Source organism: Berghia stephanieae, chromosome 13 (genome assembly GCF_034508935.2).
Source record: "Berghia stephanieae isolate SIO BIC M18660-M18661 chromosome 13, UCSD_Bste_1.3, whole genome shotgun sequence".
Classification (NCBI taxonomy): domain Eukaryota; kingdom Metazoa; phylum Mollusca; class Gastropoda; order Nudibranchia; family Aeolidiidae; genus Berghia; species Berghia stephanieae.
Window position 1 is genome coordinate 40943851 of NC_088372.1, and position 20030 is coordinate 40963880.

The 20030-nt window shown below is 41.2% G+C and overlaps 1 protein-coding gene across 2 annotated transcripts in view; it reads left to right on the plus strand.

Moving 5' to 3' along the window:
- The window catches only part of LOC144958852 (DNA topoisomerase 2-alpha-like), an 84176-nt gene that overhangs the window by 32388 nt on the left and 31758 nt on the right, over positions 1 to 20030 (plus strand). For both annotated transcript variants that reach the window (XM_078891096.1, XM_078891097.1), the window contains exons 13-21: positions 3682 to 3787; positions 4423 to 4625; positions 4966 to 5205; positions 5922 to 6070; positions 8961 to 9192; positions 10422 to 10630; positions 11088 to 11223; positions 12907 to 13102; positions 14941 to 15038. In XM_078891096.1, coding sequence (XP_078747222.1) covers positions 3682 to 3787; positions 4423 to 4625; positions 4966 to 5205; positions 5922 to 6070; positions 8961 to 9192; positions 10422 to 10630; positions 11088 to 11223; positions 12907 to 13102; positions 14941 to 15038 — 1569 coding nt within the window. The remainder of the gene's footprint in view (positions 1 to 3681; positions 3788 to 4422; positions 4626 to 4965; positions 5206 to 5921; positions 6071 to 8960; positions 9193 to 10421; positions 10631 to 11087; positions 11224 to 12906; positions 13103 to 14940; positions 15039 to 20030) is intronic.

Genomic DNA, 20030 nt, shown 5'->3' on the forward strand with positions numbered 1-20030 from the left:
TACTCACTCACTTATCCAACCAGCGACCATCTGAGCTCTTGCCCTTCTGTCATATGCCGTTACATAAACATTGGATGTCTTTGTAGTTTCTCCAGGTGATTGAACAGTTGCTCCAAGTGACTGACTGGACAGTTGCTCCAGGTGACTGATTGAACAGTTGCTCCAGGTGACTGAACAGTTGCTCCAGGTGACTGACTGGACAGTTTCTCCAGGTGACTTAACAGTTGCTCCAGGTGACTGACTGGACAGTTGCTCCGGGTGACTGAGATGACAGTTGTTCCACTTGACTGGACAGTTGCTCCAGGTGACTGAATGGACAGTTGCTCCAGGTGACTGACTGGACAGTTGCTCCAAGTGACTGACTAGACAGTTGCTCCAGGTGACTGACTGGACAGTTGCTCCAGGTGACTGATGACAGTTGCTCCAGGTGACGACTGGACAGTTGTTCCAGGTGACTGATGGACAGTTGTTCCAGATGACTGGACAGTTGCTCCAGGTGACTGACTGGACAGTTGCTCAGGTGACTGACTGGACAGTTGCTCCAGGTGACTGACTGGACAGTTGCTCTAGTGACTGAATGGACAGTTGCTCCAGGTGACTGAATGGACAGTTGCTCCATGTGACTGAATGGACAGTTGCTCCAGGGACTGACTGACAGTTGCTGCAGGTGACTGACTGGACAGTTGCTCCAGGTGACTGACTGGACAGTTGCTCCAGGTGACTGACTGGACAGTTGCTCCAGGTGACTGACTGGACAGTTGCTCCAGGACTGATTGGACAGTTGCTCCAGGTGACTGACTGGACTTTGCTCCAGGTGACTGACTGACAGTTGCTCCATGTGACTGACTGGACAGTTGCTCCAGGTGATGACTGGACAGTTTGCTCCAGGTGACTGACTGGACAGTTGCTCAGGTGACGATGGACAGTTGCTCCAGGTGAACTGGACAGTTGTCCAGGTGACTGACTGGACAGTTGTCCAGTGACTGGACAGTTGCTCCAGTGACTGACTGACAGTTGCTCAGGGTGCATGAGACAGTTGCTCAGGTGACTGAATGGACAGTTGCTCAGGTGACTGACTGGACAGTTGCTCAGTGACTGATGGACAGTTGCTCCAGGTGACTGACTGGACAGTTGTTCCAGGTGACTAGACAGTTGCTCCAGGTGACTGGACAGTTGCTCCAGGTGACTGACTGGACAGTTGTCCAGTTGACTGGACAGTTGCCCGTGACTGATGCGTTGCTCCAGTGCTGATGACAGTTGCTCAGTGACTGATGGACGTTGCTCAGGTGACTAATGGACGTTGCTCCAGGGACTGATGGACAGTTGCTCCAGGTGATGATGACAGTTGTCAGGAGACTGACAGTTGTCAGGATGATGACAGTTGCTCAGGTGAGACTGGACAGTTGCTCAGGGGATGTGTACAGTTGCTCCAGGACTGATGACATTGCTCCAGGTGACTGATGGACATTGCTCCGTGACTGACGGACAGTTGCTCAGTGAGGACATTGCTCCAGGTGATGACTGGACAGTTGTAATGAATGGACAGTGCTCCAAGGATGGACAGTTCTAGGTGACTGATGACAGTTGCTCAGTGATGGACAGTTGCTCCAGGCTGATTGAACGTTGCTCAGGTGATTGAACAGTTGCTCAGGTGACTGATGGACAGTTGCTCAAGGTGACTGATGAACAGTTGCTCCAGGTGACTGACGTTTCCAGTGACTGAACAGTTCTCCAGGTGACTTAACAGTTGCTCCAGGTGACTGAGACAGTTGTCGGGTGATGACTGGACAGTTGTTCCATTGACTGGACAGTTGCTCAGGTGACTGAATGGACAGTTGCTCAGGTGATGACTGGACAGTTGCTCAGTGACTGATGGACGTTGCTCAGGTGACTGACTGGACAGTTGCTCCAGGTGACTGATGGACAGTGCTCCAGGTGATGACTGGACAGTGTTCCAGGTGACTGATGGACAGTTGTTCCAATGACTGGACAGTTGCTCAGGTGACTGACTGACAGTGCTCAGGTGACTGATGGACAGTTGTCAGGTGACTGACGACAGTTGCTCTAGGTGACTGAATGGACAGTTGCTCCAGGTGACTGAATGGACAGTTGCTCCATGTGACTGAATGGACAGTTGCTCCAGGGACTGACTGGACAGTTGCTGCAGGTGACTGACTGGACAGTTGCTCCAGGTGACTGACTGGACAGTTGCTCCAGGTGACTGACTGGACAGTTGCTCCAGGTGACTGACTGGACAGTTGCTCCAGGGGACTGATTGGACAGTTGCTCCAGGTGACTGACTGGACATTTGCTCCAGGTGACTGACTGGACAGTTGCTCCATGTGACTGACTGGACAGTTGCTCCAGGTGACTGACTGGACAGTTGCTCCAGGTGACTGACTGGACAGTTGCTCCAGGTGACTGATGGACAGTTGCTCCAGGTGACTGACTGGACAGTTGTTCCAGGTGACTGACTGGACAGTTGTTCCAGATGACTGGACAGTTGCTCCAGGTGACTGACTGGACAGTTGCTCCAGGTGACTGACTGGACAGTTGCTCTAGGTGACTGAATGGACAGTTGCTGCAGGTGACTGACTGGACAGTTGCTCCAGGTGACTGATGGACAGTTGCTCCAGGTGACTGACTGGACAGTTGTTCCAGGTGACTGACTGGACAGTTGTTCCAGATGACTGGACAGTTGCTCCAGGTGACTGACTGGACAGTTGCTCCAGGTGACTGACTGGACAGTTGCTCCAGGTGACTGACTGGACAGTTGCTCTAGGTGACTGAATGGACAGTTGCTCCAGGTGACTGAATGGACAGTTGCTCCATGTGACTGAATGGACAGTTGCTCCAGGGACTGACTGGACAGTTGCTGCAGGTGACTGACTGGACAGTTGCTCCAGGTGACTGACTGGACAGTTGCTCCAGGTGACTGACTGGACAGTTGCTCCAGGTGACTGACTGGACAGTTGCTCCAGGGGACTGATTGGACAGTTGCTCCAGGTGACTGACTGGACATTTGCTCCAGGTGACTGACTGGACAGTTGCTCCATGTGACTGACTGGACAGTTGCTCCAGGTGACTGACTGGACAGTTGCTCCAGGTGACTGACTGGACAGTTGCTCCAGGTGACTGATGGACAGTTGCTCCAGGTGACTGACTGGACAGTTGTTCCAGGTGACTGACTGGACAGTTGTTCCAGATGACTGGACAGTTGCTCCAGGTGACTGACTGGACAGTTGCTCCAGGTGACTGACTGGACAGTTGCTCTAGGTGACTGAATGGACAGTTGCTGCAGGTGACTGACTGGACAGTTGCTCCAGGTGACTGACTGGACAGTTGCTCCAGGTGACTGACTGGACAGTTGCTCCAGGTGACTGACTGGACAGTTGCTCCAGGTGACTGACTGGACAGTTGCTCCAGGGGACTGACTGGACAGTTGCTCCAGGTGACTGACTGGACAGTTGCTCCATGTGACTGACTGGACAGTTGCTCCAGGTGACTGACTGGACAGTTGCTCCAGGTGACTGACTGGACAGTTGCTCCAGTGGATGACTGGACAGTTGACCAGATGACTGGACAGTGGTACTTGGATTCGTTGGGAGGAGAGTATATGTTTGAGGCTGATGATATTTACAAACCATTTTGATGATGAGATTGATTTAATCTTCGCACCAGGTAACCAAAGGCAAATTTGACAAGTCATTCTACAGTTTACCAGAGTTTGAAGAGTGGAAGTCAGAAACGTCCAACTGGCATACTTACAAAGTCAAATACTACAAAGGTATTTTTTAAACAGTCAAAGTTTGTTCAGGGGTTTGGGGTCTTTACAATATCTATCAGTGCCTTCTAATCTCTGTTGGTTTTAGGGGGGGGGGGGGGGGGGGGGGGGGGCTTATGGGTCTACCAGTGTTTGATGTCTCATTGTGGTATGTTTGTGGATGCATCCTCATCAGTCAGACCACTAATCATATAGTGGGTCTACCAGTGTTTGATGTCTCATTGTGGTATGTTTGTGGATGCATCCTCATCAGTCAGACCACTAATCCTATAGAATAATATCATGAAGATTTCTTTCCAAGATCACACTGTCCAAATTCGAATTTTTTCCATCCATTTTTAGATTTGATCACCAAAATTTTAGAGGAAAATGGCTGTAAATATTTTTTCCGGAAATGGTTATGTGACAAGATTGCAATTTTAATGCATTTTAAAAATGATAATTCATTGACAAAAGGTCAGAAACTACGTGTTTTCCTTGGTTTTTTTAATTTTTGGGTATATATGCAGATTGTGTCTTAGCATTGAGGATTTTTTGTTTGTTGCCCGAGACAGTTCTGGCCCAGTCAAACTTGAGTCTTCATCTTGTAATTTCCCCCTTGATCACTTGGTAGGTCTCTCATTGTTACCATCTCCCAGGTCTGGGTACATCCACCTCCAAAGAGGCAAAGGAGTACTTCAGCGACATGCAACGCCACCTCATTCCCTTCCGTTATTCTGGGAGTGAAGACGACTCTGCCATCAATTTGGCCTTCAGCAAGAAGAAGGTGGAAGAGAGGAAAGAGTGGCTGACCAATCACATGGAGGAAAGGAAACGTAGAGAGGAGATGGGTCTTCCTGAGGTAATCCATTTTTAACACTTCTATCACTTTTAACACGTCATGCAGATACATTGTAGACAACGCTATGACAAAAGTCATTTTATTGTCGTCATTTAGAAAAAACGTTTGTATCATCTGATTGTGAAAAACTAAGGCAAGAGTTAAATTATTTCAGTTTTCCTGGAGAGAATACTGAAAAATAATTCAAATATTTAAAGTCTGGGATTAGAAAAAAGTAAAAGATGTAGACTTGGAGTTTATCCCTGTTTATCTCTCTCTCTTTTTTTTTTTCTCTCTCTCTCTCTCTCTCTCTCTCTCTCTCTTTTCATGATTTTCTACCTTTTTCTACTCATTGTTCTAGTTGTACTTGTATGGCAAGCAAACCAAAAGCATCAGCTTCAGTGACTTTGTCAACCGTGAGCTCATCCTATTCAGCAACACGGATATCGTCCGATCCATCCCATCTCTCATGGACGGCCTCAAGCCTGGACAGAGGAAAGTCATCTTTGCTTGCATCAAGCGTAATCTCGTCAACAAGGAGATTAAAGTGGCCCAGTTGGCTGGTTCAGTGGCTGAGGTGTCGTCCTACCATCATGGAGAGGTAAGGGTTTGCTCCATTTCATCTTATTTATTTTTAAAGGCAAAATTGGCTAAATTCAGGTGGGGTTTTTTTTGTTGTGTTGGGTTGTTTTTAAAAATTTTTTTCACCCTTCAGGTTCGGATTTTGAAAACAATTTTGAGAAAAACGATTGAAAATACTGATTAGCAATGAACAGACATGATTATGTAACAGCTTTGAAAAAGAACAAAATACCAAACTCTGAACATTTCGGGCTCAAAACCCTTCTTCAGCCAATAAGAGAAACAGTAAAATCATTGATGTCACTTTTAGTCCAGTCCTATGTAAAAATAGTCCTTCAGAGCCATTAGGCCCATGGAGCCAAAGTTTTTCCCGGTTTCTAAAGCGTGACTATAGGAATTATATAGGACTATAGCAGTTGCTTGCTATCCTTTGGATAGGACGCTGGTGTCTCGCAAGTCCAGACATATGGGTAGAAAAATATATTTGGCACATCTTGTGGACATCTGTCTGGATTTTAAGTGATGTGTTTCACGTTTTTATAATGTGATGATTGTTGGTTGCCTAATATCTGTATCTCGTTTGATTTTTTTTTTTTCTACCTTTATTTTGAATATTTGTATGTTTGACCTCCCCTCCCCCTCCCGAAAATTAAAAAAAAACCCCCCAACAAATTTGAGAAAAAACCAAAGTGTTAATATTCCAATGTTGCTGTCAACCCTGTATGTATTGTCCAGATGTCCCTGATGGGTACCATCATCAACTTGGCACAGAACTTTGTAGGCAGCAACAACTTGAACCTGCTTCAACCCATTGGTCAATTTGGTACCAGGATACACGGAGGAAAGGACGCTGCCAGTCCCCGTTACATTTTCACCATGCTTAGGTAGGAATTAGATCAACAAAACTCATGCCTTGATCTTTGTTTGAAAAACAAAAAAACACTTGTGACTAAATTGTGCTCAAAGCGCTTTATAAAAGTGTGCTCAAAGTGATTTACAATAGTGTTTGCTCAAAGCACTTTACAATAGCGTCCTCTCAACGTGCTTTACAATAGTGTCTACTCAAAGCGCTTTACAATAGTGTCTGCTCAAAGCGCTTTACAATAATAGTGTCTGCCCAAAGCGCTTTACAATAGTGTCTGCTCAAAGCGCTTTACAATAGTGTCTGCCCAAAGCACTTTACAATAGTGTCTGCTCAAAGCGCTTTACAATAGTGTCTGCTCAAAGCGCTTTACAATAGTGTCTGCTCAAAGCGCTTTACAATAGTGTCTGATCAAAGCGCTTTACAATAGTGTCTGATCAAAGCGCTTTACAATAGTGTCTGCTCAAAGCGCTTTACAAAGTGTCTGCTCAAAGCTCTTTACAATAGTGTCTGCTCAAAGCGCTTTACAATAGTGTCTGCTCAAAGCTCTTTACAATAGTGTCTGCTCAAAGCGCTTTACAATAGTGTCTGTTCAAAGCGCTTTACAATAGTGTCTGCTCAAAGCTCTTTACAATAGTGTCTGCTCAAAGCGCTCTACAATAGTGTCTGCTCAAAGCTCTTTACAATAGTGTCTGCTCAAAGCTCTTTACAATAGTGTCTGCTCAAAGCTCTTTACAATAGTGTCTGCTCAAAGCGCTGTACAATAGTGTCTGCTCAAAGCGCTTTACAATAGTGTCTGCTCAAAGCGCTTTACAATAGTTTGTGCTCAAAGCGCTTTACAATAGTGTCTGCTCCAAGCACTTTACAATAGTTTGTGCTCAAAGCGCTTTGCAAGTTTGTGTGCTCAAAACGATTTACAATAGTGTCTACTCAAAGTGCTTTACAATAGTGTCTGCTCAAAGTGCTTTACAATAGTGTCTGCTCAAAGCTCTTTATAATAGTGTCTGCTCAAAGCGCTTTATAATAACGTCATCTTAAAGTGCTTTTCAATCGTGTCTGCTTAAAGTGCTTTACAATAGTGTCATGCTGAGAACCAGTCCCACAGTTGCTTCGCCATGTACCAGGGACTGGCTACAAGGAAAACCATTGCCATTGACGGTTCTCACTTCTTACTCCCTTCCTTCGGCTCCACTGTTCTTTGCCTAGTTTGCTTCTCTCACATCCTGCCACTACCGACCACCAACCCCACTCCCACCTTCTGCCCTGTCAAGTGTGGGGTGGACATCACTGAATGGTCCCAGCGATTCCTTGTTCTCCAGATGGTCCAAGGTTGAAAAAGAAATGGTTCTAGGATTGAAAAACTGAACTAGAATTTTTACATAGCGCATGGCATGGTGCAATATCTGTTAAACGTGCTCAGAGCGCTTTACAAGGGATTCATAGCCAACCGCAACACTTAGCGTGTAGGATGGGAGATGACGCCGGTTATGTGAGATTACAGTTCTTTTTTCACCAGAGTAAACGTTGTTAACAGCCAGGTAACAACAAGATATGAAGTGAGTAGAAAAGTGCCAGAAGACAATAGAGAATAAAAAATTTTTTCGCGGCGGTGGTGGGGTTTGAACCTGCGACCTTATTGGTACGACAACTCCGCCTGGCAGGTGAGAGCGTGGCTCTACCGTGTGAGCTATCCACGAACACAAATATTCGTTTCAAACCCAAAGTCATTTCTAGATCCCTCTCTCACCCACTTCTTGAGATCGCCGATTCGTTCACCACCATCGCGAAGTAATTTTGACCAGCAGTTAAGCTTAATAGCCAATATTCTCATCACAAACATATAACATAGAAACGATTGAGACATTGAGTATGCTCCGGTGTATGGGGTGAATTTTTAATTCAGAAAAGTGAGTGGAGCAGGCACTTATGTTGGTAACGACAAGATATGAAGTGAGTAGAAAAGTGCCAGAAGACAATAGAGAATAAAAAATTTTTTCGCGGCGGTGGTGGGGTTTGAACCTGCGACCTTATTGGTACGACAACTCCGCCTGGCAGGTGAGAGCGTGGCTCTACCGTGTGAGCTATCCACGAACACAAAATATTCGTTTCAAACCCAAAGTCATTTCTAGATCCCTCTCTCACCCACTTCTTGAGATCGCCGATTCGTTCACCACCATCGCGAAGTAATTTTGACCAGCAGTTAAGCTTAATAGCCAATATTCTCATCACAAACATATAACATAGAAACGATTGAGACATTGAGTATGCTCCGGTGTATGGGGTGAATTTTTAATTCAGAAAAGTGAGTGGAGCAGGCACTTATGTTGGTAACAACAAGATATGAAGTGAGTAGAAAAGTGCCAGAAGACAATAGAGAATAAAAAATTTTTTCGCGGCGGTGGTGGGGTTTGAACCTGCGACCTTATTGGTACGACAACTCCGCCTGGCAGGTGAGAGCGTGGCTCTACCGTGTGAGCTATCCACGAACACAAAAATATTCGTTTCAAACCCAAAGTCATTTCTAGATCCCTCTCTCACCCACTTCTTGAGATCGCCGATTCGTTCACCACCATCGCGAAGTAATTTTGACCAGCAGTTAAGCTTAATAGCCAATATTCTCATCACAAACATATAACATAGAAACGATTGAGACATTGAGTATGCTCCGGTGTATGGGGTTTATATTTAAATTAAATGTTTAAATGTTTAAAGACAATAGAGAATAAAAATTTAAACATTTAATTTAATAACTGAAGCCTCCTTTTCTTTTAACAATCTTGGAACAACTCGGCACTTCTTTACAAAACTCTCTCAGTGTGAATCTTTTCTATAATGTCTATGAAAAGCAATGCATAATTAACTTGTTTAAAGATTTGTCTTTCTATCTCTATTTCTTTGACTCCTTCTGCCAGTCCACTAACGAGATTGATTTTCCACAATCATGACGATGCCTTACTGAATAACCTGTACGACGACAACCAGAAGATTGAACCAGAGTGGTACTGTCCCATCATCCCCATGGTACTTGTCAACGGGGCAGAAGGTATCGGCACAGGTTGGTCCACGAAGATTCAAAATTACAATGTGGAGGAAATCATTAGCAACCTGAAGAGAATGCTGGATGGAGATGACCCACTGCCTATGGTAAGTTTTAGTTATCTCCCCTGGCCTACCACTTGGTGTTTTTATATTGCACCAAATAGGGAAGACAAGTAGTGACATCACACCCTTTGCTCTTTTGGTTCCTAAATCCTTGGGATTGTGTATGTAATCAGTCCTTCAGAGTACTAATAATGAATAGGTTACATAACGGTGGCATAACTATTTCCATAGCAGGATGTATAGTTTATAGGCAGATTATTAGGATTATTGCAGGATGTAAAAGAGCGAGGATGGACGATCTTTGTTGACGACCAGTAGACTAGAAGATAAGATACCATCGCTCTGACACCAGAAGATAAATTACACAAGGTATGAATCCAGTCCTCCAGATGAGTGGTTATATACACTTCCAATGAAATAGGAACCTGTTTTTTTGGACATCCCACTTTTCTTCCTTGTTCTCATTGATGTCATTTGGAAGAAAACTATCCCTGCCTATTTTTACAGATTCCACGTAATTGTTGCTAAAACTTGACAATTACAGACTTACAGAAATGGAAGAAATATTTTGAATTTTGATTTCTCACTGCAATTTGGTTGCAGTGTTAGAGGAAAATAGTTTTTCTTAAGTTACCACAGCTTTAAGGGCGGCTCTCTGTGGAAAACGTGCAGTTTAGTCTGATGCAGATTTCTGTCTTGAAATTTGGATTCCATTCTACCAAATTAATTGTCCCACGTCCCACTTCAGAGAGTATATGAGAGAAGAGTTCCATGAAATGTTTAAACACTTACCACCTTTGACTATTTCTGATGTCAAGTGCCTGTGGTCTAGTGACAGTGTTTGTTTGTGTATTCTAGATTTTCATAACATTTTTATACACTCTACTATAAACGTTATTTTTTAAATTGAAAATTGTAATCTCCTTCAGTCCACAGCCACCCAAACGTCAAAACACCATGAAAGGTTTTGACTCTGGTGATAAAATAATTTCTTGAAATTGCCAATTTTTGACACAGAGCTACAGTAACAGGCAAGACTTTCCTATAAGTTGATTGTTGTTTCTTATTTCATTGAGTTTGTCAACAGGTACAGAGTGGTAATATGAGATACCTGCTGCCGTGGTTGGTTAACACTTGAGATGTCAAATCATCGATAAATTGGTCATTATAATTATAGAAGTATTTCCAATGCATTATCTTATTCCTGGCAAATTAGATAAGAAGGAGGGTCATGACCTTTGACTTTGACCTTTCATTACTTCCTTGTCCAGATTCCATCCTTCAAGAATTTCACTGGCATCATTGAGGAGGTGAACCCTGGAGAAAATCGTTACGCCATCCATGGGGAAATATCCATCCTGGATGAGACGACTCTTGAGATCACAGAGCTCCCTATTCGTACCTGGACACAGTCGTACAAGGAAGACGTCCTGGAGGTGATGCTTCATGGAACGGAGAAAACACCAGGTGGTGTCATTTCGTAAGTAGACCAAGCTTGCCTTCAATGGATGCTGATATGAAAGTTTTCTTCTTTGGAGCCGTCTGTTTTGTAACCTACCTGTGGAAAAAACCCTAAAGAAAATTTTGCCATTGGAGATGAATCAGGTTTTCATTGATTTTGGCTAAAAACAAATTTTAACGTTTATTTTAGTGATTATATTCTCAACCAGATGTGTTGCAAGCGCCGTAAAACGCTTAAAAACAAACAACAAACATCATTTGCTGTCCTCTATGATTGTAATGACTTATTATTTGGTGATTGTTTTATCTTGCTTGCCATATTCTATGATTTTAATGACCTATTTGGTGATTGTTTCATCTTGTTTGTCATCTTCTAAGAGAATAATGACTTATTATTTGGTGATTGTTTCATCTTGTTTGCCATCCTCTAAGAGAGTAATGACTTATTATTTGGTGATTGTTTCATCTTCTATCAGAGACTACAAGGAGTACCACACAGATACAACTGTCAAGTTTGTCGTCAAGATGGCCGCTGACAAACTGATTGAAGCAGAACAAGCTGGGCTGCATAAATTCTTCAAACTCACATCTCTCCTGTCTCTCAACTCCATGGTAAGTCATTTTCAACATACGTCAGTGTGTGGTCTCAGTGGTACAGTGTCTCCCATTGTCACAAAAGACAAGCAATCTAAAGCAAGGTTAGTGGTTGGATGGATGCCAGTGAATGTGAAACATCCTGGTTTTATCCTTAGGTCATTGGGTAAGGCACTTTCCACTGCCTCTCGTCGGATGAGGACCTGGATACAGGAATTGATGGATATTCTAGTAGTGTTAGTACACCCAGGGGATGAGAAGAAGGGGCTGCCCACAGGAGACCTGGAGGAGGAGTATTGAGAGAGAAATGAAAGCTAGTGGATAGTCTTGGGGGACAGATGACAAAAATGGCCTCCAACAGAGAAAGATGGCGTTCCACCGTTTCAGCCTCATGTGCTGTTCAAGCACCAAGGGGATAAGTAAGTTATTACTCAAAGGTTGATTAACAGATGGTGACTTGTATGAAAGGGAGATAATGGCCCTCCGTGGCATTGAGCATGGTACATCTGTGGAAATGTGCTATATAAATACTCTTCTATATTGAAAATAGTTTTTTCATTTTGCCAAGGTATTATTGGCCTCTTGGGCCAGGGATTGATATTTGTTCATCTTTGCTGTGTCTGTCTCCCCTAGAATGTTCCCTGTGTCTGTTCTCCCCTAGGATGTTCCCTCTGTGTCTGTTTCCCCCTAGAATGTTCCCCGTGTCTGTTTCCCCTAGAATGTTCCCTCTGTGTCTGTTTTCCCCTAGAATGTTCCCTGTGTCTGTTCTCCCCCAGAATGTTCCCTGTGTCTGTTCTCCCCTAGAATGTTCCCTGTGTCTGTTCTCCCCAAGAATGTTCCCTGTGTCTGTTCTTCCCTAGAATGTTCCCTGTGTCTGTTTTCCCCTAGAATGTTCCCTTTGTCTGTTCTCCCCTAGAATGTTCCCTGTGTCTGTTCTCCCCTAGAATGTTCCCTGTGTCTGTTCTCCCCTAGAATGTTCCCTGTGTCTGTTCTCCCCTAAAATGTTCCCTCTGTGTCAGTTTTCCCCTAGAATGTTCCCTCTGTGTCTGTTCTCCCCTAGAATGTTCCTTCTTGTGTCTGTTCTCCCCTAGTATGTTCCCTCTGTGTCAGTTTTCCCCTAGAATGTTTCCTCTGTGTCTGTTCTCCCCTAGAATGTTCTTTCTGTGTCAGTTTTCCCCTAGAATGTTCCCTCTGTGTCTGTTCTCCCCTAGAATGTTCCTTCTTGTGTCTGTTCTCCCCTAGAATGTTTCCTCTTTGTCTGTTCTCCCCTAGAATGTTCCCTTTGTCTTTTCTCCCCTAGAATGTTCCCTCTGTGTCTGTTCTCCCCTAGAATGTTCCTTCTATGTTTTCCCCTAGATTGTTCCCTTTGTGTCTGTTCTCCCCTAGAATGTTCCCTCTGTGTCTGTTCTCCCATAAAATGTTCATTCTGTGTCTGTTCTACCCTAGAATGTTCCTTCTATGTGGGAGATCATCAAGTTCTGTACAGGCTCTGCCTTGGGTCTTTTGCAAGGAATGGAGACTCTCAGAAAGATGTATCTTTTTGTCAGGGCTGGGATATTTTCTGTCTTTTAAGTCACAGAGCTGCCCATTTTTGTGTGGCTCTGAAAAGACGAAAAAGCTCCATTTTAGCTCCTAGAATTGAAAGCTAAACCCATGTAGTGTATGTCTATTTCTGATACAGTTTGTTCTCCTCCCATCCAGGTGTTGTTCAACCATTCTGGCTGCATCAAGCGTTTTGAGAAAGTGGAGGAAATTTTACAGGAGTTCTACGACGTGCGTCTGTCATTCTACCAGAAACGCAAGGACTACTTGGAGGGCATGCTCAGTGCTGAGTACAGCAAACTGGACAATATCGCCCGGTTCATCTTGGAGAAGATTGAGGGCAAATTAACCATTGGTGAGTCGTGTTGCTGTTCTATCCATGGAGTCCATTCAATTTTATTTTCATCATTTTATGAGAATTTTTCACTATTTCGTTCGATACAAAGAGCCAATTGACAACTTCATTCCTCCTATATATAATTTAAAGTTTACATACCAGTAAACACACACATACCAGTAAACATACACATACCAGTAAACACACACATAGCAGTAAACATATACATACCAGTAAACATAAACATACCAGTAAACATACACATACCAGTAAACACACACATACCAGTAAACATATACATACCAGTAAACATATACATACCAGTAAACATATACATACCAGTAAACATATACATACCAGTAAACATATACATACCAGTAAACATATACATACCAGTAAACATATACATACCGGTAAACATACACATACCAGTAAACATACACATACCAGTAAACACCACAGACCAGTAAACACACACATCCCTGTAAACATGCACATACCAGTAAACACACACATCCCTGTAAACACGCACATACCAGTAAACATATACATACCAGTAAACGCACACATACCTTTAAACGCACACATACCAGTAAACACACACATACCAGTAAACACGCACATACCAGTAAACGCACACATACCTTTAAACGCACACATACCTTTAAACGCACACATACCAGTAAACATATACATATCAGTAAACACACACATACCGGTAAACACACACAGACCGGTAAACACACACACATGCCAGTAAACGCACACATACCAGTAAAGATATACTTACCAGTAAACATATACATACCAGTAAATGCATACATACCAGTAAACGCACACATACCAGTAAACGCACACATACCAGTAAACACACACATACCAGTAAACGCACACATACCAGTAAACATACACATACCAGTAAACACACACATACCAGTAAACGCACTCATACCAGTAAACACACATACCAGTAAATGCACACATACCAGTAAATGCACACATACCAGTAAACGCACTCATACCAGTAAACACACATACCAGTAAATGCACACATACCAGTAAACGCACACATACCAGTAAACACACTCATACCAGTAAACACACATACCAGTAAATGCACACATACCAGTAAACGCACACATACCAGTAAACACACACATACCAGTAAACGCACTCATACCAGTAAACGCACACATCAGTTTTTTAACATCTAACAACATAGATTTTATCTCAAAAGAACAATGGCCTGGCCAATCAGCAGACTTGAATCCAATGGATTCCTGCATGTGGAATTTGTTGACAGAAAAAGTATCCAGACAAGAGACAATGCTTTAGGTACTGAGGCCCTAAAGGAAAGAATTCAAGAATGGTGGGAGCCGATCATTGATGATGAGATTAGAGTGACGTCATCCAACAAAATGGTGGATGGACTGACCATTTGGAAGACAAAACTTATTTGAATTTGCACAAATCCTTTTGTGTTTTTGTTGTTTAAATGTTCAAATGTTACTTCGCTCACATCAATTCAATGTGATGATTATAACAAATACTGCTTGAAAATAGATTTATGTATATGTGAGTACAATTTCATGAATATTGGTAGAATGGTTCAGAACTGTCTGGTTGTTTTTTGTGTGTGTGTGTGATCACATGAATATATATATATATATATATATATATATATATATATATATATATATATATATATATATATATATATATATATATATATATATATATATATATATATATATATATATATATATATTTTTTTTTTTTTTTTTATAGCTTCCATCATCAGTTGGTAATGGGTATTGATATTAGATTTTGTTTTTGGTGATTCTTTCCCTGTTTAGAAAACAAACCCAAGAAGGAATTGATCCAGATGCTTGTAAGACGAGGCTACGACTCGGACCCAGTCAAGGCTTGGAAGGAGGCACAGAACAAAGACAAGGTATGCTGTTGTGTTGGTGGCTTGTACAATCTATAATCTCAATACATTGACAATCCCTTTCAATAACACTGTATAGTGGCTGGAAAAATTGGGACTGTTGTGTTGGTGGCTTGTACAATCTATAATCTCAATACATTGACAAGCCCTTTCAATAACACTGTATAGTGGCTGGAAAAATTGGGACTGTTGTGTTGGTGGCTTGTACAATCTATAATCTCAATACATTGACAATCCCTTTCAATAACACTGTATAGTGGCTGGAAAAATTGGGACTGTTGTGTTGGTGGCTTGTACAATCTATAATATCAATACATTGACAATCCCTTTCAATAACACTCTATAGTGGCTGGAAAAATTGGGATTGTTGTGTTCGTGGCTTGTACAATCTATAATATCAATACATTGACAATCCCTTTCAATAATACTGTATAGTGGCTGGTAAAATTGGGATTGTTGTGTTGGTGGCTTGTACAATCTATAATATCAATACATTGACAATCCCTTTCAATAACACTCTATAGTGGCTGGTAAAATTGGGATGTCAAAATTTGGCAATCTGAGAGAAGAATTTAAAGAAAAAAATTGGACAGTTGATATGTATGGAAATGACCCTTGCATGTCCCAGGATTATGTTTTTTGACTAGCAAAATATACCATGGAACAGTAAAACTTGTAATATAGATTATATTTTATACTTTTCCACACATTCTGCTGTTTTGGGTCTTGTTGGCTTTTGTGTGTTAGTATGTCCCAAATTCAGTTTGGTGAGAGGTGAAGGTTAGCGGTCACTATGCATTATTTTTGATTGGTTTATTTACCAAGACGGAGAGTGGAAGGATGTTCTATTGATGTAACTTCAGACTTAAAAGAAGATCAGTGGGGTGGGAGAGATGTTGTAATATTGATAGAATCTTTACAGCCATCAATTATTTGTTTAGTATTTGATAGTTGATGGTTTACATTCCAGACAGTATTATCTATATCTTCTATTATCTATTATCTTTCTTCCCTTCAATCCCAATCTGACCTGAAGGGTGGAGACGGCAAAGTTGTGAGTTTTCTATTCCGTGTCGTTGTGTCATTTGATGGATATATTGTTATACGCGTAGACTGATATTTTACCATCCCCACCAGTTTTTACATGGTCTACCACTGTCCTTTATTTCTATTCAATTTATTTCTATCTAAAACCACAGCTTTGATTTATTGTCTGTCTGTCTACACAGTGCAACTTGGATATGGCCAAAGTTGTCATTGTAATCCAACAGAGATAGGAAATCTCCCTGTGCTTTGTTTAATTTTGATTTAAGTGTTTGTTGATGTTTTTGTTTTTTGTTGATTCTAGATAGAGACAGTCCATGGCAGCCATCTGTCAGTTTTTCAGCTTGCACTGGATTGTTTGTTTTTACACTTAAATTGCAAGGCGTTCACACGGCTGTTCGTTTTACCACATATCGTTCCTTTTAGTTTTCATGCTACCTGCGTGATTCATCACGCCGCACAGTGCCAGACCAGGGGTCAGCGAGGTTAAAGTCACTGCCGGCGAACAAACGTAATAAGTGACTTATGATTGTTCTTTTCCCTCATTTTCTCTCCATTGTTACTCGTCATCTAATATACCCACAGATATAGAATAAAAAGAATTGTAAATTCTAACCACAACTCCATTAACTGTTAAAATTGCTAGGTCATGCGATTATTATAACACATAGTTTAGTTTCGTTTCGTAGAGTGGCTCGACTGAGTACCAGTGATTGGCATACGTCATTTTTAATTTAATTACTGCGAAATGTTCGTCAAAGATTATTTGCTTAAAAATTGTGGTATGATTACATAAAAATAATAAACTTCATTATGAGTAAGTTTGAAGATTTCGATCATTATAGGTTTTAAATGGTGATGCCATGAATATAGTTGTTTTAATATAGTGAAAGTCATTGACACCAGTCATTATCAAATGAAGATTGAAGGACATACATTAGTTCTAATGTACTTTAAATTTACAATGTGGTGTTCCCGATCATTTAATCTCACTGTGTTATTGACGTCCACTGTCGTCTTTATCATGACCACCACCAGCACCACCATCCCCTGTACAACTAGTATCGTCACCATCACCACCCCCAATCCCCGTGCCTCTATCACTACTACTACTGACGTCACTATCGCTCCAACCCATACACTACACCATACGTCAACAACACGATCACACAGCCCGTACATTAAAAAAAACACACGCACATTTTTAAAAATTTGGCCAGAAAACGTGATCTCATCACATCAAAAACTCTCGAACCTGAAGTTGGATTGAACAGGATCATTAATTAAATGATCGATACTTAAAGGACGAGTTTTCTGGCCAAATTTTTTAAAAAATGAAACTTGTCGGGGGTTTTTCCGAATACGTCACAAGCATTAACATCTCGAATAGATGATAATGGTCACAAGTATTAGCCCCGACGACAGCATCACCATAATTTTCAGCAACACCAGTACTGCTACCGTCCCTAAACCACCAGCATCACATACGTTGTTGCTATCACCACCGCCAGCATCATCTACCGTCAACCAAAATGTCGCTATCCACCACATTAAAACTATCCTCACATTAAGACAAAAACTGGCTAAAATCAGAGTGTGAAAAATGTCTGTATAAACTGGGCTGGTCATGATAATTGGCCACACATAATATTATAATACTATAATATTATTATAGTCCCTGTACTAACATTCGACTGCACTATACTATTATATTATCATTACTACATTGTACTGGTCATTGGTTGTGTGAATACACATACTGTATTACGATATATATGGATCTCAATCCCACGATGTTCTTAATGTTTGCATCTCTTCAACTCTTCTGTACTCTGTGAAAAATAATTAAATTTTGGCCAGAAAACTCGTTCTTCAATGAATATCAATCGAATAAAATGATCCTCATCTTGTCAAAAACTCTAAAACCTGAGACTTCATCTTCACTAAAACTCTCAAACTTAAAACCGCAAGGAAGTCTCAGGTTTGAGAGTTTTTGACAACGTGAGGGTTATTTTAGTTGATCAATATTTGAAGGACAAGTTTTCTGGCCAAATTTGTTAAAATGGCATTTTTTTCAGAGTATGACAGAAATATGGCTATAACATTGCCTGCATCGTATTATTTGTGTTGTTACCAACAGCGTGAAGTATCGTGATGATTACTTGATGACTTTCTCAGATTTTAGTATGATAACAGTGGTCAGCACTGTGAAGAGACTTGTTATTCTACTGGTTGGTGGGGAATTTGACCTGACAAGTTGTTAATCAAAACCACATTGCATGAGTTTCAGAAAAATCGCACTGAAGATTTTTGTAGGGTGAAAAGTTCAGTATTATCCCTGTATTATGTATGGATTTAGAGGGGGGTGGTGTTTGTATAAATGTGTTATTTCTTGATTCAATTAAGTCTATGTGTACTTATGAGTATTTGAAATATGAGGTCTTTTGTTTTCATTGTAACATGACGTACATCTATCCCTTAGAAACAGAAATCATATGAGAATAAAGATGAAGTGTCAGAGAAATAATATAATACATAACAATAGTTAAAGATTATAACGCAAATGAATGACAAATGATTACATTTGATCATTTTGATGGAATTTTGACGGTACTGGCAGTAGCTCGTTGACCCCTGCTCGCCAGGTAGTATGACCTCGTGACCGACTGTCGGTGAGAGCAATGTACTCTACTACTAAAATGCAAGCTATTTTCCACCGTGTTCAAGATTACAGTTAAAAATATATTTCAAAAGTGTTTTCTATTTTCTTTTTGGTGAAAATGATATTAGGCTACTAGAAGCTGTGGACTGTTAAAATTAATAATCGAAAATGAATATAACAGCTTGGCTGAAGAAGGATTTTGAGGCCGAAACGTTCCGTGTTTGATATTTTGTTCTTTTTAGGAGCTGGTATATTCATGTTTGTTTATTCCTTTTTATTTGTTTTGTGTGATGCATTTATTTGTTGTGATTAGAATTCGATTCAAACCATTTATCGTTTGTTTTTATTTTCGTGGCCTGTTTTCTCCTCTCTCCCCCCCCCCCCCCCCCCCCCCCGACTGTTTTCTATGTATGTTGTCTGATAGGAATCCAATGAAGTCAATTGGATGGAAATGAGTTGAAGTCTATCAAGGCCAAGTAGTTATCACTGAATATTCATGTTGTTGTCACAACAACAATGCTGTTGGGGAATCCCCATATCTCAGATAGTAGAGCACTCGCTTCACAAGCAAAGGGACTGAGATCTATCTCGGGGGTAAAGGAGAGATTGTTTTACCCACCCAGCAGTGATTGGGTAGCTGGGTCTGTTAGATATTGTGGAAAGTACTTTGCAATCGACTAGCGTCCTATCCAAAGGGTTACAAGCAATTGCTACTGTCTGTTTCACGCTATAGATACCTGGATAAACTCCAGCTGTCTGGGTCTAATGGCTCTGAACAGTTGGGGGCAAGGTGGAGTAAGGATTGAATGTTTGGGGGGAGAAAATTTACACATTTTTTGTTTCTTGTCTGTGGCATGTGTATCAACTTTGACTGATTTGGATTCAAGGTTGCCAGTTTTCCATATATTTACGGAATTCATTCAGTAGGTTGTAAGCCCTCAGTATATTTTCCAATCACTTGATAAATGGAGAGAAAAAAAAGGAAGTTCATAATGTCTTTTTACTGGAGTTCAGCTCTCAGGAAGGGGACGTTGTTCAATGTTTTGCATAAAATTTCAGTAAATTTTTGCCTACTGACTTCGCAACCCTTGAAATTTTATGGATAAAATTGACCAATGAACAAGCTTGGAAATCCCGGCTAGGCAATTCTCCATTAGTTTTTGGATTGTGACAATCAAGAATGAATATCATGTTTTCATCGACAGCCTGTGAATTTTAATTAATTGATTATTATTTTTTTTTAATTTTGTATTGTGTTTAGATTGTAGAACATGGATATTAGGACATAG